The following is a 22,021-nucleotide window of genomic DNA, read 5'->3' on the forward strand; positions in this document are numbered from 1 at the left end:
GATGAGCCTCAGGTCAGGCCATGGCTGGAAAAATCCCAAGGGAAACCTGGAAAGCCAATGGTCAGTCAGGTTTGGAATACCGAGGCAGATTAACTGAGATAAATGTAAAATGCTTCTCTAGAGTCCACAGCGACAGCTTTAAAAGGGGACTGTGACTCAGAGCCACAAGGCTGCATGAGTTGGGGGTGTTCAGGCTGCTTGCTTGGGAATCATAGGAAGAAGCAGCCTCCCCCCATCACTGATACCCAGTTCACCATGGTGGAAAATGGTTAGCCAGATCTGACGTTGCCCTTTTCCGCCCAAATCATGCCAGAGGGGACCCTCTCTAATCACTGTGCAGCCCTGCCTTGCAAGGGTCCTCGTCCTGGAGAAAAAGACACACCTGGCCTGGAGGGGGCTGAGTGCGTCATTGCTTTTTCTTGGGTTTGGTCTTGGACTGTAAATGCACCTTAATCGATTGAGCCGGTTGTTTAAATGACAAAAGGACCATATGGATGAAAGTATGCAAAAGGCTTTATTTTGCTTTCGTGTCTCTTGGCTGCAAAGACTCTAATCAACAACTTCAGCATCCCCAAGCTGCAAGGGGGAACTGTTCCCAGTTGCTTCTGCATTTTTTTAAAAAGAGCGAGAAGGCCAGCACTGGAGATGAGAGACCCAAGATGACCTTCTGGGCCAGGGGAGAGCCAGCCCTGCACTGGAAAGCCTGATGGTGGTGGTTCTATGTCTCTCACACCTCTGAAGCGGGGGGGGGGGGCTTCCTCCTGGAGTCTAGTGAAAGGTAGGAGAAGCTGCTGGCAGGGCCCCTGCTTTTGCCACTCGCGTGCCCGTCCCAGGCACCTGTGGCAGAGGAATCCATGCCTGCTGGCGGAGGCTGTCCATGGGAAGCCCTTGAGGGAGAGCTGCAGCTCTGCCCTCTGGCACTGTTCATGGCTCTGCTGCCTCAGCTCAGGAACTGGGTGTAGCCTTCAGCCCCTGTGACAATGACATCCATCCAAATGCGCAGGGCTTCTGCCGAGGGGGCCACCATGTAGTAGAGCCGGTCGTGGGTCTTGATGCAGAAGGTTAGGGCGGGGTTGGGGCTCTGCCGAGAGAAGAGAGAGGCTGCCCGGGGTGCCTCCTACCACCCTAGACCCCCTTCTGGCAGCAGGCAGAGCTAATGCTAACCCCAAGGAGGGCACTTGAACCCGCTCCCTGCCCCTGGCCTACTTAAGGGCAGAGAAGAAGGCAAAAGTGGCCCCCCAGCCCTAAAAGGGAGGGCCCGCAAAACTTCCCCCAAAGAGAAAATGGGGAAAAGCTGCTCTGTGCTACAAGACGGACCAGGACCAGGGACTACGGGCAGGGCAGGCAAGGAGTCACATGGCAGCTGTGCAATGCTAGAGCTATGGGCAAGCTTTGCCCAGGCAGTCAAAATATGCCCCAAAGATGCCCACTCTTCTCCTTGGGGCCCAGCATTAGCATTCAGGAGATGTCAAAGTTGCCTCTTCCCTGAGGCTGAAGGAGTTAGGGCCTGAGCCACGAGGAGGTTGACTGAGGAAGTGGTGCCACATTCTGCCCCTGGTGCTGCCCCCCCCCCCACCCAGTTCCTAAGGAGTTTCAGCCCAAATATTCTCCTCCTGGATGGCTCTGTTAGCTTGGGGATTCAGAACCATGCAGGGTTGCTGGGCTAGCCAGAGGAAAAGGACAGGCTGGGAAGGAAGGAAGGTCTGCGCTCAGAGTGCTCCCCTTGCCACCTCACTGCCCAGCTGTGTCTCACCTTGGCTGCGCATCGGAGGTGATCGTAATAAACCTCCTCAATGGCCTGGAAATAGATGAGGCCTTTCAGCTTCGCCTCATGCTTGTCTGCAGGGGGGAAAGGAAGAGGGAGACAGCTACACCCAGTCCCAGGGCCAAGAGGAGCAGCAAGGCAAGAGGGCCAGCTGTGATGGGAATGGGGAGCCTCACCCACGTAGTAGGAGAGGGTGTGCCGCAGGCGGTCAAAGACAAACCAGCGCTTCTTCCAGGACCGGATTTTGCCTCCCATCTTGACCAGGTAGCCTTTGCACAGCTTCTCCGAGAGGATGACATGGTTGCAGGTGTCCACGCTGTGGCCGGAGGATTCGATGTGCAAGCGCAGGTCAAAGTCCTCTTTACGGATAGGCAAGTAACGGGTCAGGGGGCGAGCCTGCAGAACAGGGTGCAGTGGAGCAGGCAGCAGGGGCCAAAGTCCTTTTGCCTCCCCCCAACCACTGTGGCCAGGAAGAAAGATCACCTATCCCAAGCTCAGCGCTGGCCTCCCAGACAGCAGAAAGAAGCCCCCCCGAGATCCCTGCCCCATCCTTGGTCAGGTGTGCAGGATGACTGGCCTGTGCTGCCAGGGCAGTAGCGCAGACCTTCCCTCTCTGGGGGGAACATGGCAGCCCTGCCCTCTGAGGGTCCTGGAGGGGCTCCTGCACACCTGAGCTAGCTGCTTCTCCCGCATCTTGACCTCCCTCTCAATCAGCTGCTGCCGCTGCGCTGTCTCATCCTGCAGCTGCCGTTCCAGCTGCTCCCGCCGCCGCCGTTCATCCTCCAAGGCCTGGTGACGCAGCTCCATCTCTTGCTCCTGCCGGAACAAAAGGGTGGGCCACTGTGCCCCTCCCAGTACCACCCACCCTGCCCCCAAGGTCCACAGCTGGATATCCAGCCCTGGGCAGGAGCTGCCCACCACCCAGGCCCCGCCATCCATGCAGCCCTGCCATTTGGGGAAGGGAGTGGAGACAGACTTCACTAGGGAGAAAGGAACCAGCCATCTCTCGAGCCCCCTCCCCAACTAGCTTGCCAGGGTCAGCTGATGAGGAATGGCTGTCCCAGAACGCTAACTTGGGGGGATCCCCATCCCGAGACTTCTCTCCTGCCCTCACTCGCGACTCCATCAGGCGGGTCCTCTCAGCCTGGGCCTCTGTCAGCAGCTTCTCCATCTCTTCAATCTTCCTGGCATCTGCCCCACTGCCACTGCAAGGCCAACCGGTTGTCACTGCCTGCCTCCCAGCCCACCTCTCTCGGATGTGGCCTGCACTTAGCAGCAGGTCAGCAGCACAGCCCACCTAGAGGCCAAGCGAGAGAGCCTGGAAAGCGGGCAACTCTAGTCGGACTCTGGTGGTGAAGGGAGCTGACCTGGAGGTGTTGTCCGGGGAGCAGGCGGAGTTCCCGCTCACAGAGAGGTTGGTCTCCAAGCTGTCCGAGCTCTCTAAGCTGAGGGTATCGTAGGCTGGCTCGGGGTTATCGGCCGGTTGATCTTGGCCCGGGAAGGGGTGACGATGGAGAACAGAGTGGGGCACAAGGGGGAAGAAGAAGGCACCTGCCTGGAGCAGCTGGCATTCCACTGTGGTCTTGTGCTTCAGGTCGGCCAGGCGCTGCCATTGCTCCTGACCTGCCTGATGTCCTGCAAAGAGACCCAGCAAAAGGAGACTCAGCACCAGCAGGACTTCACCCAGTGTCCACCCACCATGAGGGACCAGGGCCCTGGCAGAGGGGCATGGACAGAGACACCACCCACCCTTGTGCTGGAGGGATGCTTCGTGCTTCCTTCTAAGGTCGAGAAAGGTGCTGGTCAGCTTGCTGGGGGGGCTGCCTCTTTTGCCCAGTGGGGGTGGAGAGCCCTGTGGGAAAAAAGCCATGGGAGCCCAGAGAGGGTCATGCCCAAGGGGTGCAAGGCGGGGAAGGGACAAAAGCCGCTTGGCGGACCCCAGAGGGCCACGTTTCCTTGCAGGAGGATCTGTGGCCAGTGGGGACACCCCCTGCCTTGGAGCCAGCTGGGCTGCTGCACCTTCTTTCCATCTTGGCACAAGAGACCCAGGCCAGGGCCGACTTTGGGAGGGGTGCTGGCTACATTGCTCAAGGGCAGAAATCAAGCAGCAACTGCCCAGAGCCTGTGGAGGTCCAGACCAGGAATGCAAAGCGCATCCCCATTTACAAGCAAAAAAAGTGGGGGCTGTGGGATCTACAGAGAAGAGGGAGAAAGAAAGGCTTGGGAGCATCTCAGGAGACCAGCCCCCCTGCAAAGGAAGCGCAGCCTCTGAGGTCAGAACAGGGCTTGCGATTGGCCCAAGCATATTTGTGGAAAGTTGAACCGAAACAGGCCAAGGGCCTGGGGCTCCCCTGCCCATGTCCAACCTCTACTTGACCAAGACAGTCCTTCAAGGCCGTGTCCCAAGCCCTGCTGGGGATCAGTCAGCCAGAGCCATGGCTCCTCAGGCACATTCGCCCCGGCTCTCTCCTAGACTCCTCGTACCTCTTGGAGGGTGCTGGAGCCCTTGGAAAAGGCAGCGCTGCCAGTGAGTGCACAGAACCGTCTCTCCAGCGCCAGAAGGGTTTCCTTCTCCTGTTTGGGGAAAGCAGAACAAGGAGGGGGCGGTCAGAGGAACCCCCCAGACCTCTCTTGTATTGCCAGGGGAAGGAGTAGAGTTCCCCCCCACACACACAGTTGGGCACTCCTCCTCCTCCTCCCCATGGCCACAAGAGCCAGGCCTCCTCTGCGGCCTTTGCCCCTTGCCCTGTCGCCTACCAGCTCACCTGCTGCAACCGCTGCAGGGTGGCCCTCCTCTCCTGGCGCAGCCGGTCAGCCTCCTGAGCAGCCTGCAGCCGCAGCTGCTTCGCTTGGCTTTCCAGGGCAGCCACACGTTCCTGCAGCAGGGAGACAGGAGGGACACTGAGTGGAGCCACGGATGGGCTGTGCAAGCCTGGGCAGGGGCTCCGGGCTCACCTTCCGGCGGGCCAGACTTTGGCGGCCCTGGGCCTCGCTGTGCAGCAGCTGCTGGTCAAGCATCTCGCGCTCCTCCTCCCAGCGGCTCTCCTTCTCCAGCTGCTGGAACTCCAGGTCTTCAAAGAGCTTGGTCTCCGTCTCCAGGGCCTCCGCTTCCTGTGCAGGATGCGGCTGCTTAGAGGAAGCAGTCTGAGCAAGGCTGGCCAGAGAGCACAGCTGGCAGCCTCTCCACAGATATGGGGTGAGCCAGGGTCCTCTAGACAGCCCAAGGACCCTTCTTCTCAACTATCCCAGGACAAAAGCCAGGAGGGCAGAAGCTGTCTGGCACCCCTTTGTCCTCCTGAGGTTGGGCAGCAAGATCCACTCTGCGGGAAGGCTGCCCTTGCCCTCTGTCCCTTTCACCCAAAAGACTGCCGAGGCAACTTGGCCTTTGTGTGAGAGATAGGAAGGGGGGGCACTCCTGCTGAGCCTCTGGAGGGACACTGCTGCCAGTGGGCCTGAACTAGCTTCCCCTGCCCCACTGAAGGTGGGCAGGGATAGAGGAGGCACTGACCCTTTGCATCTGATCCTTCAATTGCTCCCTCATTGACTCAGGGCAGTTTTCAAGCTGGCTCTTGAGCTCAGAGTAAAACGCCCGCAGTTTCTCAAGCGCCTTCCTTTCCGCATCAACCTTTGCCCTCTCCTGAAGCCGGGAGAAAACAACACACGAAGAGGGGAGAGAGGAGAAAACAGGCTTCTCGGGAACAGACCATGCAAAGAGGGGGTTAGCAAGGGTCTCAGGTTAAGGGGGCCAAGGACCTTGTCTTGCCTCCACCAGGGGTCTGCCAGCCCACCCTCCCCGGCAGCTGCCAGGGCAGCTACACCTTTTCTCATTCTTTGGTGTAAAGTCCAGCCTTTGAGAAGCCAGCAATTTATCTACCCTCGTCTCTGCCCCAGACATCGGAAAGCTGCCTTGCCCTGTGCAAGCCTGTGCAGTAAAGCCGAAGACACAAAATGCAGATCTGGGCCTTGGAGGAGGAAATATCATTCCAGTTCCTGGCAACTTCTGGGTCATTGAAAGCTCAGATGAGTCAGTCAGTCGAGGCATAATCGGGAAACATGTCTCAAGCAGGGCCAACCCAGACTTCTACCCAAAACATTTCTGTAGCCTATGGAAGTTCTCACCCTACATCTATCCCCCACTTAAAAAAGAAAAACTGAGGACTGCTAGGTGAAGCATACATTGGAAGCCCCTTGAATAATGCCAAAGTTTCCAGGGACGGAAAGGAGTAACCATAACTAGACCAAGGCAGGGAGTATCTTGAATCGCTCAACTGCTGGGAAAAAAAGCAATGAAATTCAAAGAGAGGAATTTCACTGGGAGAAATGCAAAGCTTTAATCTGAGTATGAAAAACCAAAATCATTAGCATGGGATGGCAGGCGGCGACAGGAACCGTACTGGGCAGGGGATGTGCAAAAGGACCAGGAGTCTTGATGGATCACAAGCTGAACATGAGCCACACGTGGTGCTGCTACTAAAAAGTAAACGCTGGCTGAAGCTGCATCAGCAGAAATATAATGCCAAGATCAAGCAAAATGGTGGTGCCTCTTTATTGTGTGTTAATCAGACCATACCTAGAATACTGTGTCCAGTTCTGGGCACCACATTTAGGACAGAGACTGACAAACTGGAATGTGTCCCAGAGGAGAGTCACCAGATGATAAGGGGCCTGGAAGAAAAGACCTACAAGGAACAGTTGAAGGCGTTTGTCAGGTATGTTTAGCCTGGAGGAAATTGGGGGGGGGAGAGAGCAGGGGGGAGACATGGTAGCTGTTTTCAAATAAATTGCTCCGGAAGACAGGACAAGGAACAATGGTTTTAATTCACCAAGAAGCAGACTTTGGTCAGACGTAGAATAAATCTCCATGGCCAAGACCTGCAGTCCCTCCTGCCAGAGGCATTCAAGAGAGGCGAGACCAGCCTCTGCGGCAGATGCTGTAAGGAGTGGACTCTGCATGACCCCCATGATCTCTTTCTGTCTTTTCCTTCTAGGATTGGCAAAACCAGGATCGATAGTCCAACTTAGCGAGCACAGGAGAATAAACCATGCAACTGCAACTGACACACCTGAGGCTGCTGCAGGACTTTGGTTCTCCTGGGCTGCTCAACCTGGGAACCAGCCTCAGAATTGGGCTTTTCCAGCCTCCAGGTGCAAAACAGGTAAAGGTTCTCCTAGGAGGAGCAGAAAGAGCATCCTCCTGACAGGAGCTGGGTGGAACAAACAAGTCCGGGGTACCACCTGCTCTTCCCAGGCACAGCTTCTCAAACTTCCCTCAGAGACAGAGTCTGGGTTGGAATCCCGCGTGACCGGATGGACCATCCCCTAGGACTCGGCCAGACAGTCCTTTCTCAGGCAGGGATAAATGCAAAAAAAAAAAAAAAAAAAGGGGGGGGGGAGGATCTCCAGTTCTGCCACCCCTTCCCAAGCAGGTTGGAGCTGCCACCCCAGATGGCCTATAAGTGTCATGCACTGGGGGCTCGCAAAAAGGGAAGGGGGGATACCACTAGGGCAGAGCGGGCAACTGAGCCTGCGCTCTGCGTCTCCTCACCCAGAGAGTCTATCTGCAAGCAGCAAGCAGGCGGAGGAAGAGAGAGAGCAAGAGAGAAAAGAGAGGGATGGGTACAGTTAGTGGGGGCCGGGAGGTTAGTGGTTGCCCTCCGGCTCCCTGTGTCAGCAAAGATTGGAGGGAGCCAGGAAACACGGCCCCACGGGTACCTGGGCCAGACCAAAGGTGAGCAGCAGGGGAGGCAGGAGTCAGGCCAATTGGCCCCCAGCAAGAGCTGTCAGTTCGCCAGGTTACCCATGGCCTCTTTCTTGAGATGCGCAAAGGGTCCTCCCCAAAAGCTAGAGGGAGGGGCTTCATCTAAGGACTAGCAAAGCGCCTCAGGAGAGGGCAGAACCTGCTAAGCAAGCAAGTGAAGGGAGGGTAGCTTTGCCCCCCCCCCATCACTTTGAGCAGCGCACTGCTAGGCTGGAGGCTCCCCAGCCAGTTACCTTATCTCGCTTGTGGCGAATGCTGGCATCCAGGCCCGAGAGCTGCTCCTCCAGGAGTTGCACTGCCTGCTGTTCCTGCCGCAGCTGCAGGATCTCCGATTCCCGCTCGCCCTGCAGGAGGGCCTGCTCTATCTCCGCCTGGGCAGGGCAGAACGACAGCTGCATGAGCACCACCAGCCACCGGCCTCTTCCTGCCCTCCAAGGATGGGTGGCACTGCCAGTCTCTCAGCAGGACAGCTCCCCCTTCACCTCCCAAGCAGTCTCTCGCAGCTGCTGCTCCAGCCCCTTCAGGCAGCTCTTGAGGTAGTCTGCACTGGCCAGCAGGCGGGCGTGCTCCTCTTCCAGATGGGCCAGTTCTGGAGTAGGTGGCACCTCGTGCTGCAGAGGAAGTGGCAATTCAGTCTCCCCATGTATGGATGAGGGCTTCCCCAACCTCCCTCCAGAGGGGAAGGCTGCCTCCTAGGCCATGGCACCGGCCAGCAGCTGGTCAGGGAACGCAGAGCCTTTCTGCCCACCTCCTCACCTCCTGGCCGGCACTCTCGGTGCTGCTGCTCTCCTCCTGCAAGTTCTCCTCCTCCCCTCGCTCCCGGCAGGGGCTGCTCCCTGGTGGGGGGGGCACCCCATCAGCAACATTGGCACTGCCCTCTTGGCCCAGCTCAGTGTCCCCCTTGGTGTACTCGGCACACAGGCTGAGGATGGTCTCCAGGCGCTGGCGCTCCTAGGTGCCCAGAGAAAAAGCAAGAGACACAGGAGGCTTGTGAGATGGAAGGGCCGGGCACATGACCCCCTGTGGCAACTGGGTTTGCTCTCTGACTGACCCTCACCAGGCTTACCCAGGGCGCTCAGGGGGTAGCAGGCTGGCTTATGGCAGGTGTTGCACCAGCTGTGTCAACCCAGTTGTGTCTATGCCCAACTGAGGGCAGGCAGGTGGGCAGAGAGCAGAGGCTGCCAGCAAATGGCCCCGTAGCTGCTCCTGGAGAACTTAGAGAAGGTGAGGGCAAGAGGATGGGAGGTGCTCGGAGAGCCCATCATGATGAGGTCCAGGAAAGAGGCAGCAGGCCTGGCCTCTTGGGCAGAGCAACAGGAAACCCAAGGCTCCTCTGCCAAGGGCAGAAGATGGCATTGAGGGAGACAGCAGGGATCGAATGCCCAGGGCAAACGGGCATTCAGGCCAGGAAAGACAGCTTGGATTGCTTTGGGTGAGTTGAAGGGGTAAATGTTCCTGTCCCGAGCCTCAAACTATGAAGGCGGTGCTGCCAACCCGAGGCAGCAGTCCTGACTGGCCAATCCCTGGCTTCCAGTCACCGGATGCTTGTTGGCCTGGCGCTGATTGGAAGGGCAAGAGTTAGCCCCAGGCCAGCAGAGGTTGTGCTGCAAAAGCAGGTACGATCACAGCAGCATAGCATGAGAGGAAAGCACCAAACTTTCTCCCAAAGTAGCTCCCCTGCCTTGGCCCTCTGATACATTTCTCTCTTCTGCATGCCTTCCCAGCCTATGATGCCAGGTCCGCTTGGACAGAATTTGTCCACCTTTCCTGCACTGAGGGCTTGTGCCACGCATCCTTTGCATCAACCCCCCGTTCTCCACAGTGAAGCTGAATCCCCCGGCTCGCCTCCTGCTCACCAAGCGCTCCATCTCTTGCTCCCGGAGACGCTCCTGGCGCTGCCATCGGTGGTACTCCAGCAAGTCACTCTCACGCACACCCAGCAGCTTGGAGATGCTCTGCTTGCGCTCTTGCGAGGGGCCCAGCAGCCGGAACTCCCCAGACCCCAGGTGGCTTGGCTGGGGAGAATCCAAGGGCAGGACGAGGGAACCCAAGCTGGAGGCAGGGCCAAGACCTGGTCTGCAATGGGGCTTCCGCTGGGTGGATTCTCCAGGGAGGTGGGGAGGCGAGGGACTGCGGGTCCTCAGGCAGCAGGAGGAGGAGGAGGAGGGGGTGGAAGAGGCTTCCCTCCGCCATACCCCAGAACTCTGCCCAACCTTGCCCTGCGAAGAGTGGCTACTTCCAGGGGCCGGGGAGACTGCTCGGTGCCCCAGGGCTGGGCTGAGCGGGGGCAGTTTCCGGATGCCCTCCAGGGACCGCCGGCTGAGCAGGGGACTCTCAGGGGCCCGCTGGGCCCAGCTGGACTGAGAGGCCACGCCTGGCAGCCCTGACCCTTGGCAGACTGACTTCCCCAGCTGGGCCGGTTGGGAAACCCTGACCGGCAGCATTTCCAGGAATGGGCCGGGGACAGGCTCCTGGAGGGCTGCAGCCTTGCCCTGCAGCATGCCAGGCAGCCGGACAGCCTTGGCCGGGCAGGGGTTCCTGGGCGATGGTGACCGAGAGCTTCTCAGTAGCTTCTCCTTCAGTGGGGAGGCAGCGTGCTGGCTAGGATGGGGATCTTCTGCAGGAGGCAGGGGGCTTGTGAGGCCGTCCCGCTGGACTTTCCTCTCCACCCGGGGGCTCCCTGAACCGCAAGCAGAGCTTAGGAAGCCATTGGAGCTGCTCAAGGGGTCTGGGCAAGGCCCCCCGTGGGGCAACAACGCAGCATGACAGTAACTGGAGGATCGGACAGGTATCGCAGGGGGGAGGGTGGGAGCTTTCTCCCAGCAGCTGGACGAGGGGTACCAGCAGCTGCTGCTGCTGCTGTCAGGGGAGGAGAGCGGAGAGAAGGGGGGAGAGGAGGTGTTTTCATATGTGGACCCCATGGAGATGTTTCCAGGGCTCTGGGGTGGGGACAGAAGGGAACAGCCCCCCTGGCTGTTTGCTGTTGGGGATGGAGGGCTCCCATCAGCGCTTTCCTCCTGCAGCACCAAGGAATCCATTATGCCCTGCAGGTCTCTCTCAATGGAGCTGACCAGGGAGAGCGATGCCCCCTCGGAGTTGCTGTTGATGGGGCTCTGCTGCTCTGCTGCAAAGAGATGGCTGTCTCAGAAGGGAGAAGTCTCAGCTGCCTCCTCATTCCCCCTTCAGGCCAGAGCACCTGAGCCCCCCCCCACCCAGAGGTCAAGCACCCAGCACCCCCACCTTCGAAAGGCCTCTCCAGATGCCCAACTACAAGGTCCCCATCAAATCTGCCATCCCCCAGGGCTGGGGAGGAACCTCCCACTACTCAGCCAGAAGCCCCGGGGAGCCAAGTGGCCCCCTCGGAACCACCTCCCGCACCAGACCCAGTCGTGCAAAGGACCCACCTGTTCCAAGCCCATATGGGACCGCTGGGCTGTGTCGCTCACCGGGCACTGCTTGGCTTTTCATCCGCTTGGCCTCAGCTGGGTGACTGAAGCGGAGGAAGGTCGCTCGTCCCAGGCAGATCACGTGCCCTGGAAGAAGAAGCCCCATCAGCTAAGCAGACCCACTGAGAGATCAGGTCCAGCAGTGCTGTCTGCCCTGAGAGTGGCAGCTGCCTCTGGAAAGCTCTAAGTGGCTTTTGCTCCTCCACATCTCAGGGCTTCCTACCATTGGGCAACTGCAATGCGCCTTCTGTGGGGCTGCCTTTGGAGACAGAAGTCTCAGCAATGCTGCTAGGGTGACCAGGGCACGACTGCCACCAGCCACAAAGCCCAGGAAAGATCCTCTGCCCACAGCAGCAACTCAGTCCAGCCCTCCTAGCTGGCTCAAGTCAGAGCTGGACCTTCCTCAGAGTGGCCGGTCTTCAGGAAACTTTGTATGAATGGGCCTGAAGGCCCCCCCCTCCCCCCGCTGCTCTTCAGTTTGTGGTGCTGAACATCAAAAACATTCCCTCCCTCCCCAGCCACCTTCCAGCTGATTAGACTGCTGTAGACTCCCCAGCCCACACAGGGACAGGCCAAGTGCAGAGAATGAGGTGGTGCCCTTGACAGAGAGGTGCAGAATGTGTTGCCTGATCAAAATAGAATGAGGCCATTTTTAAAAGTCCAGAAAGTCCAGATATTGCTTAGAAGTGGTTCAGGCAGATGCCTCCCTAATTTACTGAAGAATGAGGAGGCGGGCCAGCACAATGAGACTGCCAGATCCCATTATTACAACCCATCTCAAAAGTAGTCTGGAGTTGACCTCTCAGCACGGTCTGCTTAGTAGGGTTGATAGAAGTTCACATTCTCACAACGCTTGCGCACACCTGTTCCAGCCAGTCCTACCCTTGTTGTAATGGCAGGGCCCAGCCAGGAAAGGGCCAAGTAGTCACTGATGCTCTGGGGGTGGCTGCTCCGTGCCAGAGAGGATCTGTGGTGGGCATCCAGCTGGCAGGACTCTCCTGTGGTGGAGAGTGGGAGGCCAGTGGGAGCTCTGGCCACAGCCAGGCTTGGTATTGGAAAAGCAGACAGACACCCAGAGAAACCCCCCCCCCAGGGGGTCCTCCTGCTCTCCCCAGCTTTCCAACCCATGCCTGCTGCAGAGCTGAGCCTGAGCTACCCTGAATTGGGTGCCTGGCGGAATAACATTCCATGATTCTTGGCCTCAGCAGACAGACCAGCTTCCACCATTGGGAGGGGGCATCTGAAGTCAGGAAATGCAGCCCCAGCACACCTGCCTGTGCCCTCCCCTAATACGGGTTCTCTGGAGGCTTTGCCTTGGCCAAGGGGCAGGCACGGAAGCCAAGAAGGGCGTGGCTTGCCTGGAAGGCCCTCTGTCCCCTCGGCCGCAACGTCAGCAGCTGTGCCTCTTGGAAGGCCAGGCAGCAGCCTTCAGTCTTCATTTAGTCTGACCCCTAAACTCCCCAGGCAAAGCAGAAGGAAAACGGCAATTCTGCGGTTCTGAATCTCAAAACAAATATTCCATTGGTATCAGTTCACTGGCCAATTATGGAGCAAACAAATGAAATGGAAGGTTACTGCAAAGGGAGCTCTGATGTGCTAAAGAAAGCCTGTATGGTCTAACCACCTCCTCCCAAATGATTACACACCCAGCCCTTCTCTGCACAAGATCAGACCTGACACTCCCCCCCAAGAAACTGGGCTGTGGGACGGGGGCCTGGCATACTTGGATGAAGGGGAGGCGTCTCAGAGCACAACCCCCAGAAATGGGCCCCAAAGAAAGGTGGAACCACCAAGGGCTCAGTGGCAACCCAAGCTGCAGACGGAGCCCACAAGCTTCCTGGACAAGCAGCTCAAACCTTCCCTGCTCCAGAAGGCAAGCCAGCCTCCCCTGCAGCTGAGGGGCCTATTCTGCATCTGGTTTGGGAAGCCCACTCCCCTCAAGGTAGCCAAAACCAAGCATGCTATCCTCAAACAGCCATCTGCTATTTTGGTTTATCCTGTCAGCCTGGTCCCCAGAACACACTTACCCCCAACCCTGAGATTGCCAATGTAACAAGCTACTGCTGGTAGAAAGGATTACAACATAGACAAGCCCACAGAAGCTCTCTGGGAAGATGGCCACAGCCACAGAGTCACTGCAAAAAGCATTTGGGAAGGAGGGGGGTCCAAACACATCAAGCAACTGAGGCAAAGTTTACTAGTGGAGGGGAAAGTTCAGGGTCTGTGACAACTCAGAAAATTCGCATGCAAAAGGGAAATGGGGAGGAGCATAAACTCGAGGCCAGGCACCTTCCCCTGTTTTAGGGGAGAAAGTCCCCTCTTCAGAGGGGGCTCCCTAAGGCCAGAACCCAGCGGAAGGTGGGGGGTCAGCGGGTCACGGGGCCACCCTCCGCCCTTACACAGAGCACAGCATTCAATATCGAAATCTGCCACCTTTGCCACCCGCCACGCTTCCCGACCGCCCCATCGCTGGGCAGGAAGGAGGGCAAGCCAGCCAGGGAGGGAGGGTGCGCTGGCTTTGGAGGATGGGGGCTGGTGAGGCGAGGAGGGTGGCCTCAGCCGCCCCGCCCCCCTCCGGAAGGCTGAGCTGCCCGACCCCTCGCTGGGAGGAAGGGCGCCGTCTAGACCCCGCAGCCCTCCGAATCCCGCCCGACTTTCTTTGCAGCCCCAGCAGCTTACACGGCGGGCTCGGCTCCCTGGTGGACCGCGGGGGGGGGGACGACCGCCCCGAGGGGTCTCGGCGCCCCTGCCCGGATCAAGCGCCGAGCCCGGCAGACCGCTCGCCTGGCCACGGATGCTCCGTAGATGCAGCGCCCCGCGCGCCAGGCTGGCGCTTCCCCCGCGCCCAGCCCGGAGCCAGCCCAGCGGAAGACGGCTGGCCTTCCGTCCCCGAAAGACCGCTCGGGGGCAGAGGCTGGGCCGGCCGGCCGGCCGCTCCCCGGCGGAAAGCGCCGAGCATCGGCGGCTGCCCCGGCCGCGCCTGTAGGGTGCGAGGCGTCGCGCTCCAGAATGCCCGGCGCCCCGGCCGCATCCCCGGGGCCAAAGAAGCCGCGAGCTGGGCGGAGCCTCCCGTGTTGTCGCCGGACGCCTCCGGGATGGCTAAAAATAGCGCCGAGCGAGCGGTGGGCGGAGGCAGGGAGCGTCTCGCCCGCCCCGCCCGAAAGACCTGGCCGGCTCCCTTCAACGGCGGCCCCCGCCCGCTGCGCTCTGGGCTGCCCTGCCGGCCGTCGGGCCCCTCTGGCCCTGGCGGCGCTCCTGCCCCGCGCGCCCCGCTCCCAGCGGTTTTTCCGCCGGAGCGACAGGGGGCTGGAGATTCCGCTTCGCTGGCAGCCGCCCTGAAGTCCTCTTCAGGAGCTCCCAGTGACTGACCGGGCCGGGACTTTCCCCCAAGCAGGCCTGGGTCTGCTGGCCTTCCAGCGCAGCCAAGGCTCGATCCACTACTGGCTGCGAAGGGATGAAGCAGGGAGGGAGCTAACCTGGAGAAAAGCCACTTGGCTACTTCATGTTCAAGGCTTCTGGGCAATTCGTTTTAAAATGTTCTCTTTCCAGGCTCTCATCAGACCAAAAATGTGATTCAGACAGGAAGTGATGAATCTCTGGAAAAGTTGACGATGTGATTTTTGTTGCAGTCCCAAAGAGAAGCAGCAATAACTAGACAATGGGGGCAGGGGAGGGGAGGGGCACAGCTGTGGGAACCAAAGCTCACAGAACCCTACCCCCCCCTTGAGGGGGCTCTTGCCAGGCTCTGCCTCAAAGCATTCCTCCCCTGCTGTCCTTTCTTAACAACCAGCAACTGGGACTGCCAGAAGCAGCACAATCGTGTGACATTTACAATTCATGACTGCATCATGGAGTGACTCGCAATTCTGGTCCCAAATGCCATTGTAAACTGAGGACTACCTGCCAAACTGGAGGCCAACTGCTTGGATGGAAGGTGATGTTGGGGAGATATCTGAGTAGGACATGCATCTATTTAAAGCCTCACAGAGGCCAACAGGCGCCTCCCAGCCAGCTCTGGCCCACGGACTGTGTTTGTTGCTATCAGCGAGTCCCAAAGATGGGCAGGGCCCACAGCCTCACTTGGTCCAATATACACGGTCTGGCCTGTAAGGAATCCAGCTGCAGCCACCCTTGGTCAGGAAATCCCTCTCTTCCTTTTAATATAAAGATTTGTAACTTTCCTGGCTGAGACCATAAGGGAGAGCAGATCCCACCCTACAGGGTCAGCCACAGGAAAAGCATGGGCTGCTTTTCAGTGGGGCCACTGAGAATGGCCCAGGGCTGCCTGGTTCTACACCCCCTGCAAAAAAACCCCATCAGTTGGCTAGACCAAGAAGTGGCCCCCGACAGGCTGGCAGCTCCTGGGCATGAGCAGAGGTCAGCAATGGGGTCTTATTCCAGGCGATGGCTGGGCATGGCTTGGGGTCTTGCTTCCCTATTAGCAGTTGCCCAGCCTTGGGTGACTGAAAGAACGCCCCTCCCCAACTCTTGCCTCATTCTCCTTTGGCCAGCAAAGCTGCTTCTCTTGCCAAGGATGGGGTTACCATGGTGATGCTAAGAGCTGGCCTTCCACTGTGGCCTGGCAGAGAGGTTCCCTACTCAGTATTGACCCAAGGCACAAGGAGATTGGCTCCTGCCCTGCCATCCGCCAAAGAGCTCTTAGGCCATCCTTGGAGGCCTCCTTCCTGCAGAACCCCCCTCTGGCTTTGTGTGGCTCGCTGTGTTTGCCCAGAGCTGTAAGGAGGGAGTATATCTCTTTGTTGGACCTTGTGGGTGGACTCTCCCCTCCCCTCAAAAATTGTGCATGGCTTAGCTCAACTGGAAGTCCATCGGCCAGGGAATGGAGTGGGCCCACACGTGTAGGAAGACTCAAAGGCAAGAGGGACTGTGCACTAATGTGTGTCCCATCGGGATGAACAGCTCTGAGTCCAGAAACACTTTAGAATCCAGAACCAAGCATTCCCTGGATGTACTTGGCCCAAGATAGCATAATGGATGTGCAGATCTCTATGTCTGATCAGCAGAGCCTCGCTTCTCCTTACCTTGGGACAAGCGGGTGGGGTGCGTTATCGGCTGCCCATCGATGGCACAAGGATGACCGCAGGGGTGCAGCGTGAGGGTCCCACACACATTTTCAATGAAGCAGTGCTGGGGGGCCACCCCAGCCCCCTGTAGCACAATGTCCCCAGCAGCGGAGCCCAGGACTGTCTTGCCTGCAAGGAGACTCTATGAGCGTGGGGGCACTCTTTCGAGGGGAGAACAGAGAAGAGAAGCCTCCCCCCAAGACTGCAAAGACATACCCTCTTCCAGAGGCAGCAGAGTGATGGCAGTGCTGAGGCGCCCGCTGCCGAGGCTCACCAGGTGTGGCTTCTGCGTCTGCACCTTTAAACCTCGGCCGGTCTCAGTCAGGTCCAGGAGGCTGTTCTGCAGGGTAGGGGAGAAAGATCTTCAGCAGCAGCAGGGCCCCCCTCCTCCTTCAAGAATGGCCAGGAGATTCAGTCAGAGGTCAAGATGGGGGGGGCAGTGCAGATAGGTGTGGGCTGTATGCTCAGGGTCCCAGAGTCAGCCCCTTCCCCAGGCGCTCACGGCTAGTCCTCAAACGGGCAAGAGCAGAGGGCAGCCTGGCTTCGCTTTTGGCCACTCCTGGCATGAGCTCCCTCCCTCTTAATTGCCATCCTCCAGCCAGGCAGATTGAGGGTGATTGCCAGGAAGGGTAGGAAAAGGCAAAAGAGCATGTTGTCCAACAGCTTTAAAAGGGGCAGTGAGGGGGAAGCGAGCTGAGCAAGCGTCAGTGCTGGCTGATTCAGGAAGGGCTTCCAAAGAGGGATCTCCCACTCCTTGGCCTGCAGGCTCCCTCTCCTGTCTGAAAACCTCAGGACAGGATGGGGTCCCCTCCTAGCTACCACTGCCACCCGGGAGGCCCAGCACATTCTGATGGGCAGGGGGTTTGCCTGGGTCACCCGCTTACCTGAATGGGCTTCTGCACTTGGCAGGGGGGAGCAGCTAGGTTGTGGTTGCAAGTCTCCATGGTGGGGCTCCTCTTTGCCTAGGAGGAAAAGAGGGGGGTGCCAGGGCACAGGTCGCTGGAGAGCCAAGCCCCATGCAAGATGCACCTGCTGCCCTGCAGGCTGGAATACAGGACAGGTCATGGCTGCCCCTAGGAAGGGGAGGCCTCTGGTTTTCCCCCTCCCTCCATTCCCTGCAGTGAGGGAGGGACGGAGGGGAGTTTGTTGCTTTGCCAGCTGTGGTCCAGGAGGAACATTTCCCAAGCACGCTCCTATCTAAGCAGATAACAGTGTACCTGTTTCTGAAGTCCATTGAAGAACAAGACATGCATTTCAAAGTAGTTGCTATTTAGCAGCAGGGAAGAAGAGGGAGCAACTGAGCTTTTAAGCAGCTATCCTGGCAAGTACAAGATTACTTTATTTTATGACTAACTAATTATTAGCACAAACATCTAAAATTATCTTCAGCTTCATTAAGTTTAACAAAAAGCTAACTTCTCTCTATTGTTTTCTGCTCAATCATCAAGATATTGTGGCACTATAACTGCAGACACTTTCATGGATCATGGATCATGGTCACCAGGGGACAACGACCCTCAAGTAGACCTGCACAAGAGCACTTTAGTGAGGAAGGCAGCAGCCAGGAGATGCAGGTCCATGTCCTTCCTCAGCATGGGGGAGGGGGATTTTCTCTCAGCCTGGCCTACCTCACAGGGTTGCTGGGATGGGGAAAAACTGAAGGAAAGGGAGCTCTTTATGCCATTTATACACCCCCAAGCTCCTGAAACAAAGGCAGGGTATCAATCTTAACACTTGTACACAAACAGAATATTTCAAGGCTTCTTGGGTGTTTCTCTGCAAGAGACGAGCATCAATTCCCCTCTGAAAATATTGCAAGGAATAACTAACTGCTTGGCAACCAATTACAGCCACAGCTGGGTTTTATCACTACAAAGCATGGGGTCACTCATGGCTTGTTTTCATTGCAGCATCCCTGGGAGAATCTTAGCTCCTGCATCCAAACTCCTCTGCACCTGCCAAAGATTGGTTGGGGTCTCTGTGCCCCTACCCCAATTCCAGATTCCCTTGCTTCAATGCCAGCCTGCTGAAGACCTTGGAGAAATTAAAAATTGGCAGAGTGAACATAAATGGCCAGTAAAGGCAGCTTCCCAGTCTAGAACATCTTACCTGGGTGCTCCTTCTTCACTCAGCATCCCCCAGCATTCCTCCCTTCCTGAGTAAAAGGAGAAAGATCTTGCCCCCTTTCTACCATCCTCAAGCCCAACATCTGCATTGGCTCAGGAGAGCCAGCAGGGCACTGCCTGATCTGAGTGCCTCCCTCCCCAGCCCCACCCCATCCATGGTCCTCCTTCCAAGGGATAAGACAGAGAGGCCAGTGACTGCCTTGTTTGTCTTAGACTGTCCAAGGAGGAGAGTGCCACTCCCCAGAGGAAGGAGGCTTCTGGTCTCCTGGCTGCTCCCCCTTCTCTCTCTTCTTCCTACTTACAGCCACAAGCCCTGACAAGCAGGCTCTGTTTGAGGAGGGAGGGGGGGGGAGTTGTACCTTGTCAGCCACAAGGCGCCTTTCTTCTCTGGGCTGCCAGAGAATGAGTGCCTTGTGTGGCTGGGAGTGGCAGGGCAGCAAAGCCAAGGCGGGAGCTCCAGCCTGGCTGGATCAAGGCCTGCAGGGCTAGTCTCTCCCTCCTGCTGACCCTTGCCAGAGGAGGAAAATGGGGAGGAGAACAACTGACTCCCTTCCAGCCTTGGAGGAACACCACAGGCTTCAAGGCCACCCCCCCCCAGCTTTCTTTGCCTCAGAAGAGGCAGCCTGGAAAAAGTGGGGGTGGTGTAGCCCTTGGCCTGGGCCCGGCCCAGCCCAGCTCAGCCCCAGCTGCTCGTGGCAGCCAGGCTTCAGGAGAGCTTCTGACGCAGGATCCATCAAAAGGCACGGAGGTGGAGTGGGGTAAGAGTCCCAATTGTGCTAGCCAGCACCAGTTCCACCCTGCCAGAAATTGTTCTGTACCAGCAGGTCAAGGTTCTTCCAAAGCCCAGCTCAATCTTTGGAGCCACATCTGTGTCAAGCCTCGACCCAAAGATGAGGCAGGTCTGGGCTCAACCAGAGGCCGAGAGCAGCAGGGTGCATCTGCTAACCCCAAGTACTCTGTGGTCTTCCTGGGTTCAGAGAGAAAACTGTCAAAATTAGCACTGGTTCTGGGAAAGGAGGAAGACAGCTTTTGGGACTGGTGGCCCACTTGCTCCCCCAGCTCAAATCAGCATGCTTGCCTGGGGTATCCTGTGCTGGGCAGCCACAGCTCCACTGCAGGAAAAAAGCCACAAGGAGAGGGCAGTAAGTGGCACGAGGTTGCAACCGCTGGTGTGTGTGGGGGAACATGGTCAGCATCAGGAGAGTAGATTCTCCCAGAATCTTGCTTTTTTCCTGAAGGACCTTTTCTCAGACCCACAACAGAAGGGAGTGGAACGAGGAGTAGATAGCTGCCCCAAGTCCAAAGCTTCTGAGTCTCAATCAGATGATGCTACAAGACCACCAGCTCAGATTATTTCAGAGCCCAGCCCCAAGAAACATTCAGGCAGGCTAGTCAATGTCACCGCCTGCATCTCCCACATTTGCCTCACAACAATCCTGCAAGGTAAAAACTTGTTCTGGGATTACTCAGCAGCTCAAGTCTCGGATGCAGAGCTCCTACCCTGCTCGGCGCCCGGAGCTGCAGGATCCTCCACAGCTTCCCGGCGATGCGGGAGAGGGCAAACCCTGAGGTCTCCTCACCCGGAGACCGGACTGCCGTTTTCTGCCAAGCAACAGCGAGGGACGGCTGGAGCCACGGCCGCGTGGAGCTCCCACCCACTCCGAGACCGGCAATTCAGAGCGAGCAGGGGGTCTCCTCTCGCCTGGAAGCGGACCCGCTGGGACCGAGCGCAGGTGCGCGGCAGGGACGGTCTTGCCGGCTTTTGCGCGCAGTGTAGCTCTCCCCCGATCCGCAGCGCGGGTGCGGGAGAGAAGCGCCAGGAATGCACGGAATGCGCCACGTCCAGGCAGGCAGGCAGGCAGGCGGGGGGCGGGGCGGGGGCGGCTACCGGCCCATCGATGCCCCCTTCAGCCGTCCACTGAGCTGCGCTCGGCCAGAGACTCGCTGGCCGGAGTCAAGCGGAGAGGCGCGGCCGCCCTTTCCACCTCGTGCTCGGGCGGCCCAAGGATGCCACCCACTCAGGTCTCCCGGGGCGGAATGGCCTCCGGCCGCTCCGAAAGTAGGAAAGGTGGTCCGGGCAGCGGAGAGGCGCCTCCAGTATTACCTGCGCGCCCCGCCGACCGGGCGCCCGTTCCGCCCGCACCTGCCAAGCAAGCTTGTCCGTTTGATGCCCGATGTCTTCGGAGCTGCCGTCGCCGCCGCCCGTCCGCGCTGCTCGCTGAGGGCTGAAGCGCCGCCGGCCGAGGAAGGAGGAGCGCCAGGCGGGGGCCCGCCGCCCTCGCGGGTTGCTCCCCCTTTGCGCGCGCGCGCGCTCGACCAGGCCCGCGGGCGGCTGGGGTGCGCGCGCCTCCCTAGCCGTTCCGGGTCCCGGAGGGCCCTCCCGCCGCCTCCGAGCCGGAGCTTCGCGGCAGAGCCTGCTCTGAACAAAAGGCCAGGGCGGGGAAGGTGGCTGCTCGGGCGGGCTCGAGCTCGGCCTCCGTTCGCCCGAAGAAAAGGAGAGCTCAGCAGCCCCTGCAGGGCGGCCGAGCCGGACCCGCCGTTCTCGCTCAAAAGAGCCGAATCTCTCCGCAGCTCCACCTGGCCTCCCCACTCGGAAGCCCCTCGCCGGGGAGGCGGGACCGGGCTTTAACAATCTTGGTCCTTGGTGTGTGGGGGGGATTTGTCACTCATTGACGCATTTTTAATTTTTTAGGCAAAAATTTTGTGCTGTCCTAATCCTACACTTCTAGGCGCTTAGGACTCCAATCAAAATATACTTTAATAATAGCAGTCCCCAAGAGCTAAGCTCCTCCTGCCGGGTGAATGATTTTACGGTAGTAAAGGACGCACAATTCCGGCTCCCAAGTTTTATCTCCACACGGCTGATCAAGCACTTTGTCATCAATTAAGATGTTGGCTCCTTTTGCACTACTTGAATTTTATCCTGCCTGATTAGTGTGGGATTGTTCTTTGCTTCCAGAACTGCAGAACCGTTTTCGCCTTTAATAAAAAACGTCAGTGAATAGGTACAGAATGGAACTTGGTGGCCCTGCTTAACCCTGTCTGTGTGCAGAGCCCCCCCTTCTTAAAAACAATAAAATCCAGCACTTTGAAGAATGGCTAAAAACTAGGCAATGCAGCTGTCCCCACTGGACCCGAGGACAATACTAGCTGGCTGAATTGTTATGGCAAGGGACAGGGATGTATATTTACAGTCTCTGGCACAAAATCTATTTAGAAAATGAGAAATGTCAGCGGGCACTCCTGGCTGGAGTAGGGAAGTGACAAGAGTCTGGTATGTCTATTTTGGCACTGACTACATAACATCTGAAAACCATCAATCTCATGATGCTGCTTGACCTGAAGCCATAGCAGCCACCAGCTCAGACCTTCCCAGTCACTCCTGTGGTAGCTCAAGGGAGCCGGACATGACACGTTGCAGGAAGGTCCCTGCCCCTTTGCAGATTGTCAGCTGGTGGACATACAAGGGAGCCCATGCATTTTGACTTAAATCCAACTTCAATCAGAACAGAGCTGGAAGGAACCTTGGAGGTCTTCTAGTCCAACCCCCTGCACAAGCAGGAGACCCTGTACCATTTCAGTCTTTTCTTAAAAATCTCCCATGATGAAGCACCCATGTCTGAAGGCAAGCTTACTCAGATGGGATGAACAATAGATGTTAGATAAAGGAGGGGGCAGTGTCTCTCTTCTCATAGCCTTTTTCTTTACCTAGAAGCCGACCTACAGGAAAGTGAACCTTGGCTCCCCCCCCCCTCCCCTGAAGTTCAGCTTGCAGCATAAACAGCTCAGGCAAACCTCTGCATTATCACAGGAAACACATTTCACTATATGCAGGCCACCAG

At 58.0% G+C, this 22,021-nt stretch overlaps 1 protein-coding gene across 6 annotated transcripts; it reads right to left on the minus strand.

Annotated features, from left to right (window-relative positions):
• Positions 1 to 495: 495 nt before the first annotated feature.
• On the minus strand, positions 496 to 20,795 carry LOC120307241 (pleckstrin homology-like domain family B member 1). Of its 6 annotated transcripts, none has more exons than XM_039341754.1 (20): positions 20,284 to 20,795; positions 16,938 to 17,015; positions 16,270 to 16,393; positions 16,012 to 16,182; positions 10,928 to 11,056; positions 9,380 to 10,647; positions 8,280 to 8,474; positions 8,006 to 8,134; positions 7,757 to 7,894; positions 5,274 to 5,402; positions 4,721 to 4,876; positions 4,531 to 4,641; positions 4,250 to 4,339; positions 3,515 to 3,617; positions 3,133 to 3,400; positions 2,880 to 2,970; positions 2,435 to 2,581; positions 1,942 to 2,161; positions 1,754 to 1,839; positions 496 to 1,081 (listed from the first exon to the last, which is right to left on the minus strand). In XM_039341754.1, the coding sequence occupies exons 2-20, from the start codon at positions 16,995 to 16,997 to the stop codon at positions 941 to 943; spliced, it is 3,756 nt and encodes a 1,251-aa protein (XP_039197688.1). In that variant the 5' UTR covers positions 16,998 to 17,015; positions 20,284 to 20,795; the 3' UTR covers positions 496 to 940. The 6 variants fall into 6 exon arrangements, with proteins under 6 accessions (XP_039197688.1, XP_039197690.1, XP_039197689.1 ...); XM_039341756.1 differs by having other exon boundaries at positions 19,680 to 20,795; XM_039341755.1 differs by lacking the exon at positions 20,284 to 20,795 and adding an exon at positions 18,163 to 18,305.
• Positions 20,796 to 22,021: the final 1,226 nt, after the last annotated feature.

The sequence above is a fragment of the Crotalus tigris genome, unplaced genomic scaffold (assembly GCF_016545835.1).
Source record: "Crotalus tigris isolate CLP2741 ecotype Arizona unplaced genomic scaffold, ASM1654583v1 scf7180000017771.5222438, whole genome shotgun sequence".
Taxonomy (NCBI): domain Eukaryota; kingdom Metazoa; phylum Chordata; class Lepidosauria; order Squamata; family Viperidae; genus Crotalus; species Crotalus tigris.

Excerpts from the sequence above, each read along its gene's own strand:
- LOC120307241 (XM_039341754.1), bottom strand. The coding sequence starts at position 16,997 with ATGGAGACTTGCAACCACAACCTAGCTGCTCCCCCCTGCCAAGTGCAG. Across the intron at positions 4,642-4,720 it reads AAAGTCTGGCCCGCCGGAAG|GAACGTGTGGCTGCCCTGGA; the intron begins GTGAGCCCGGAG and ends TCCCTGCTGCAG. Across the intron at positions 2,582-2,879 it reads CCCGCCTGATGGAGTCGCGA|GAGCAAGAGATGGAGCTGCG; the intron begins GTGAGGGCAGGA and ends TTGTTCCGGCAG.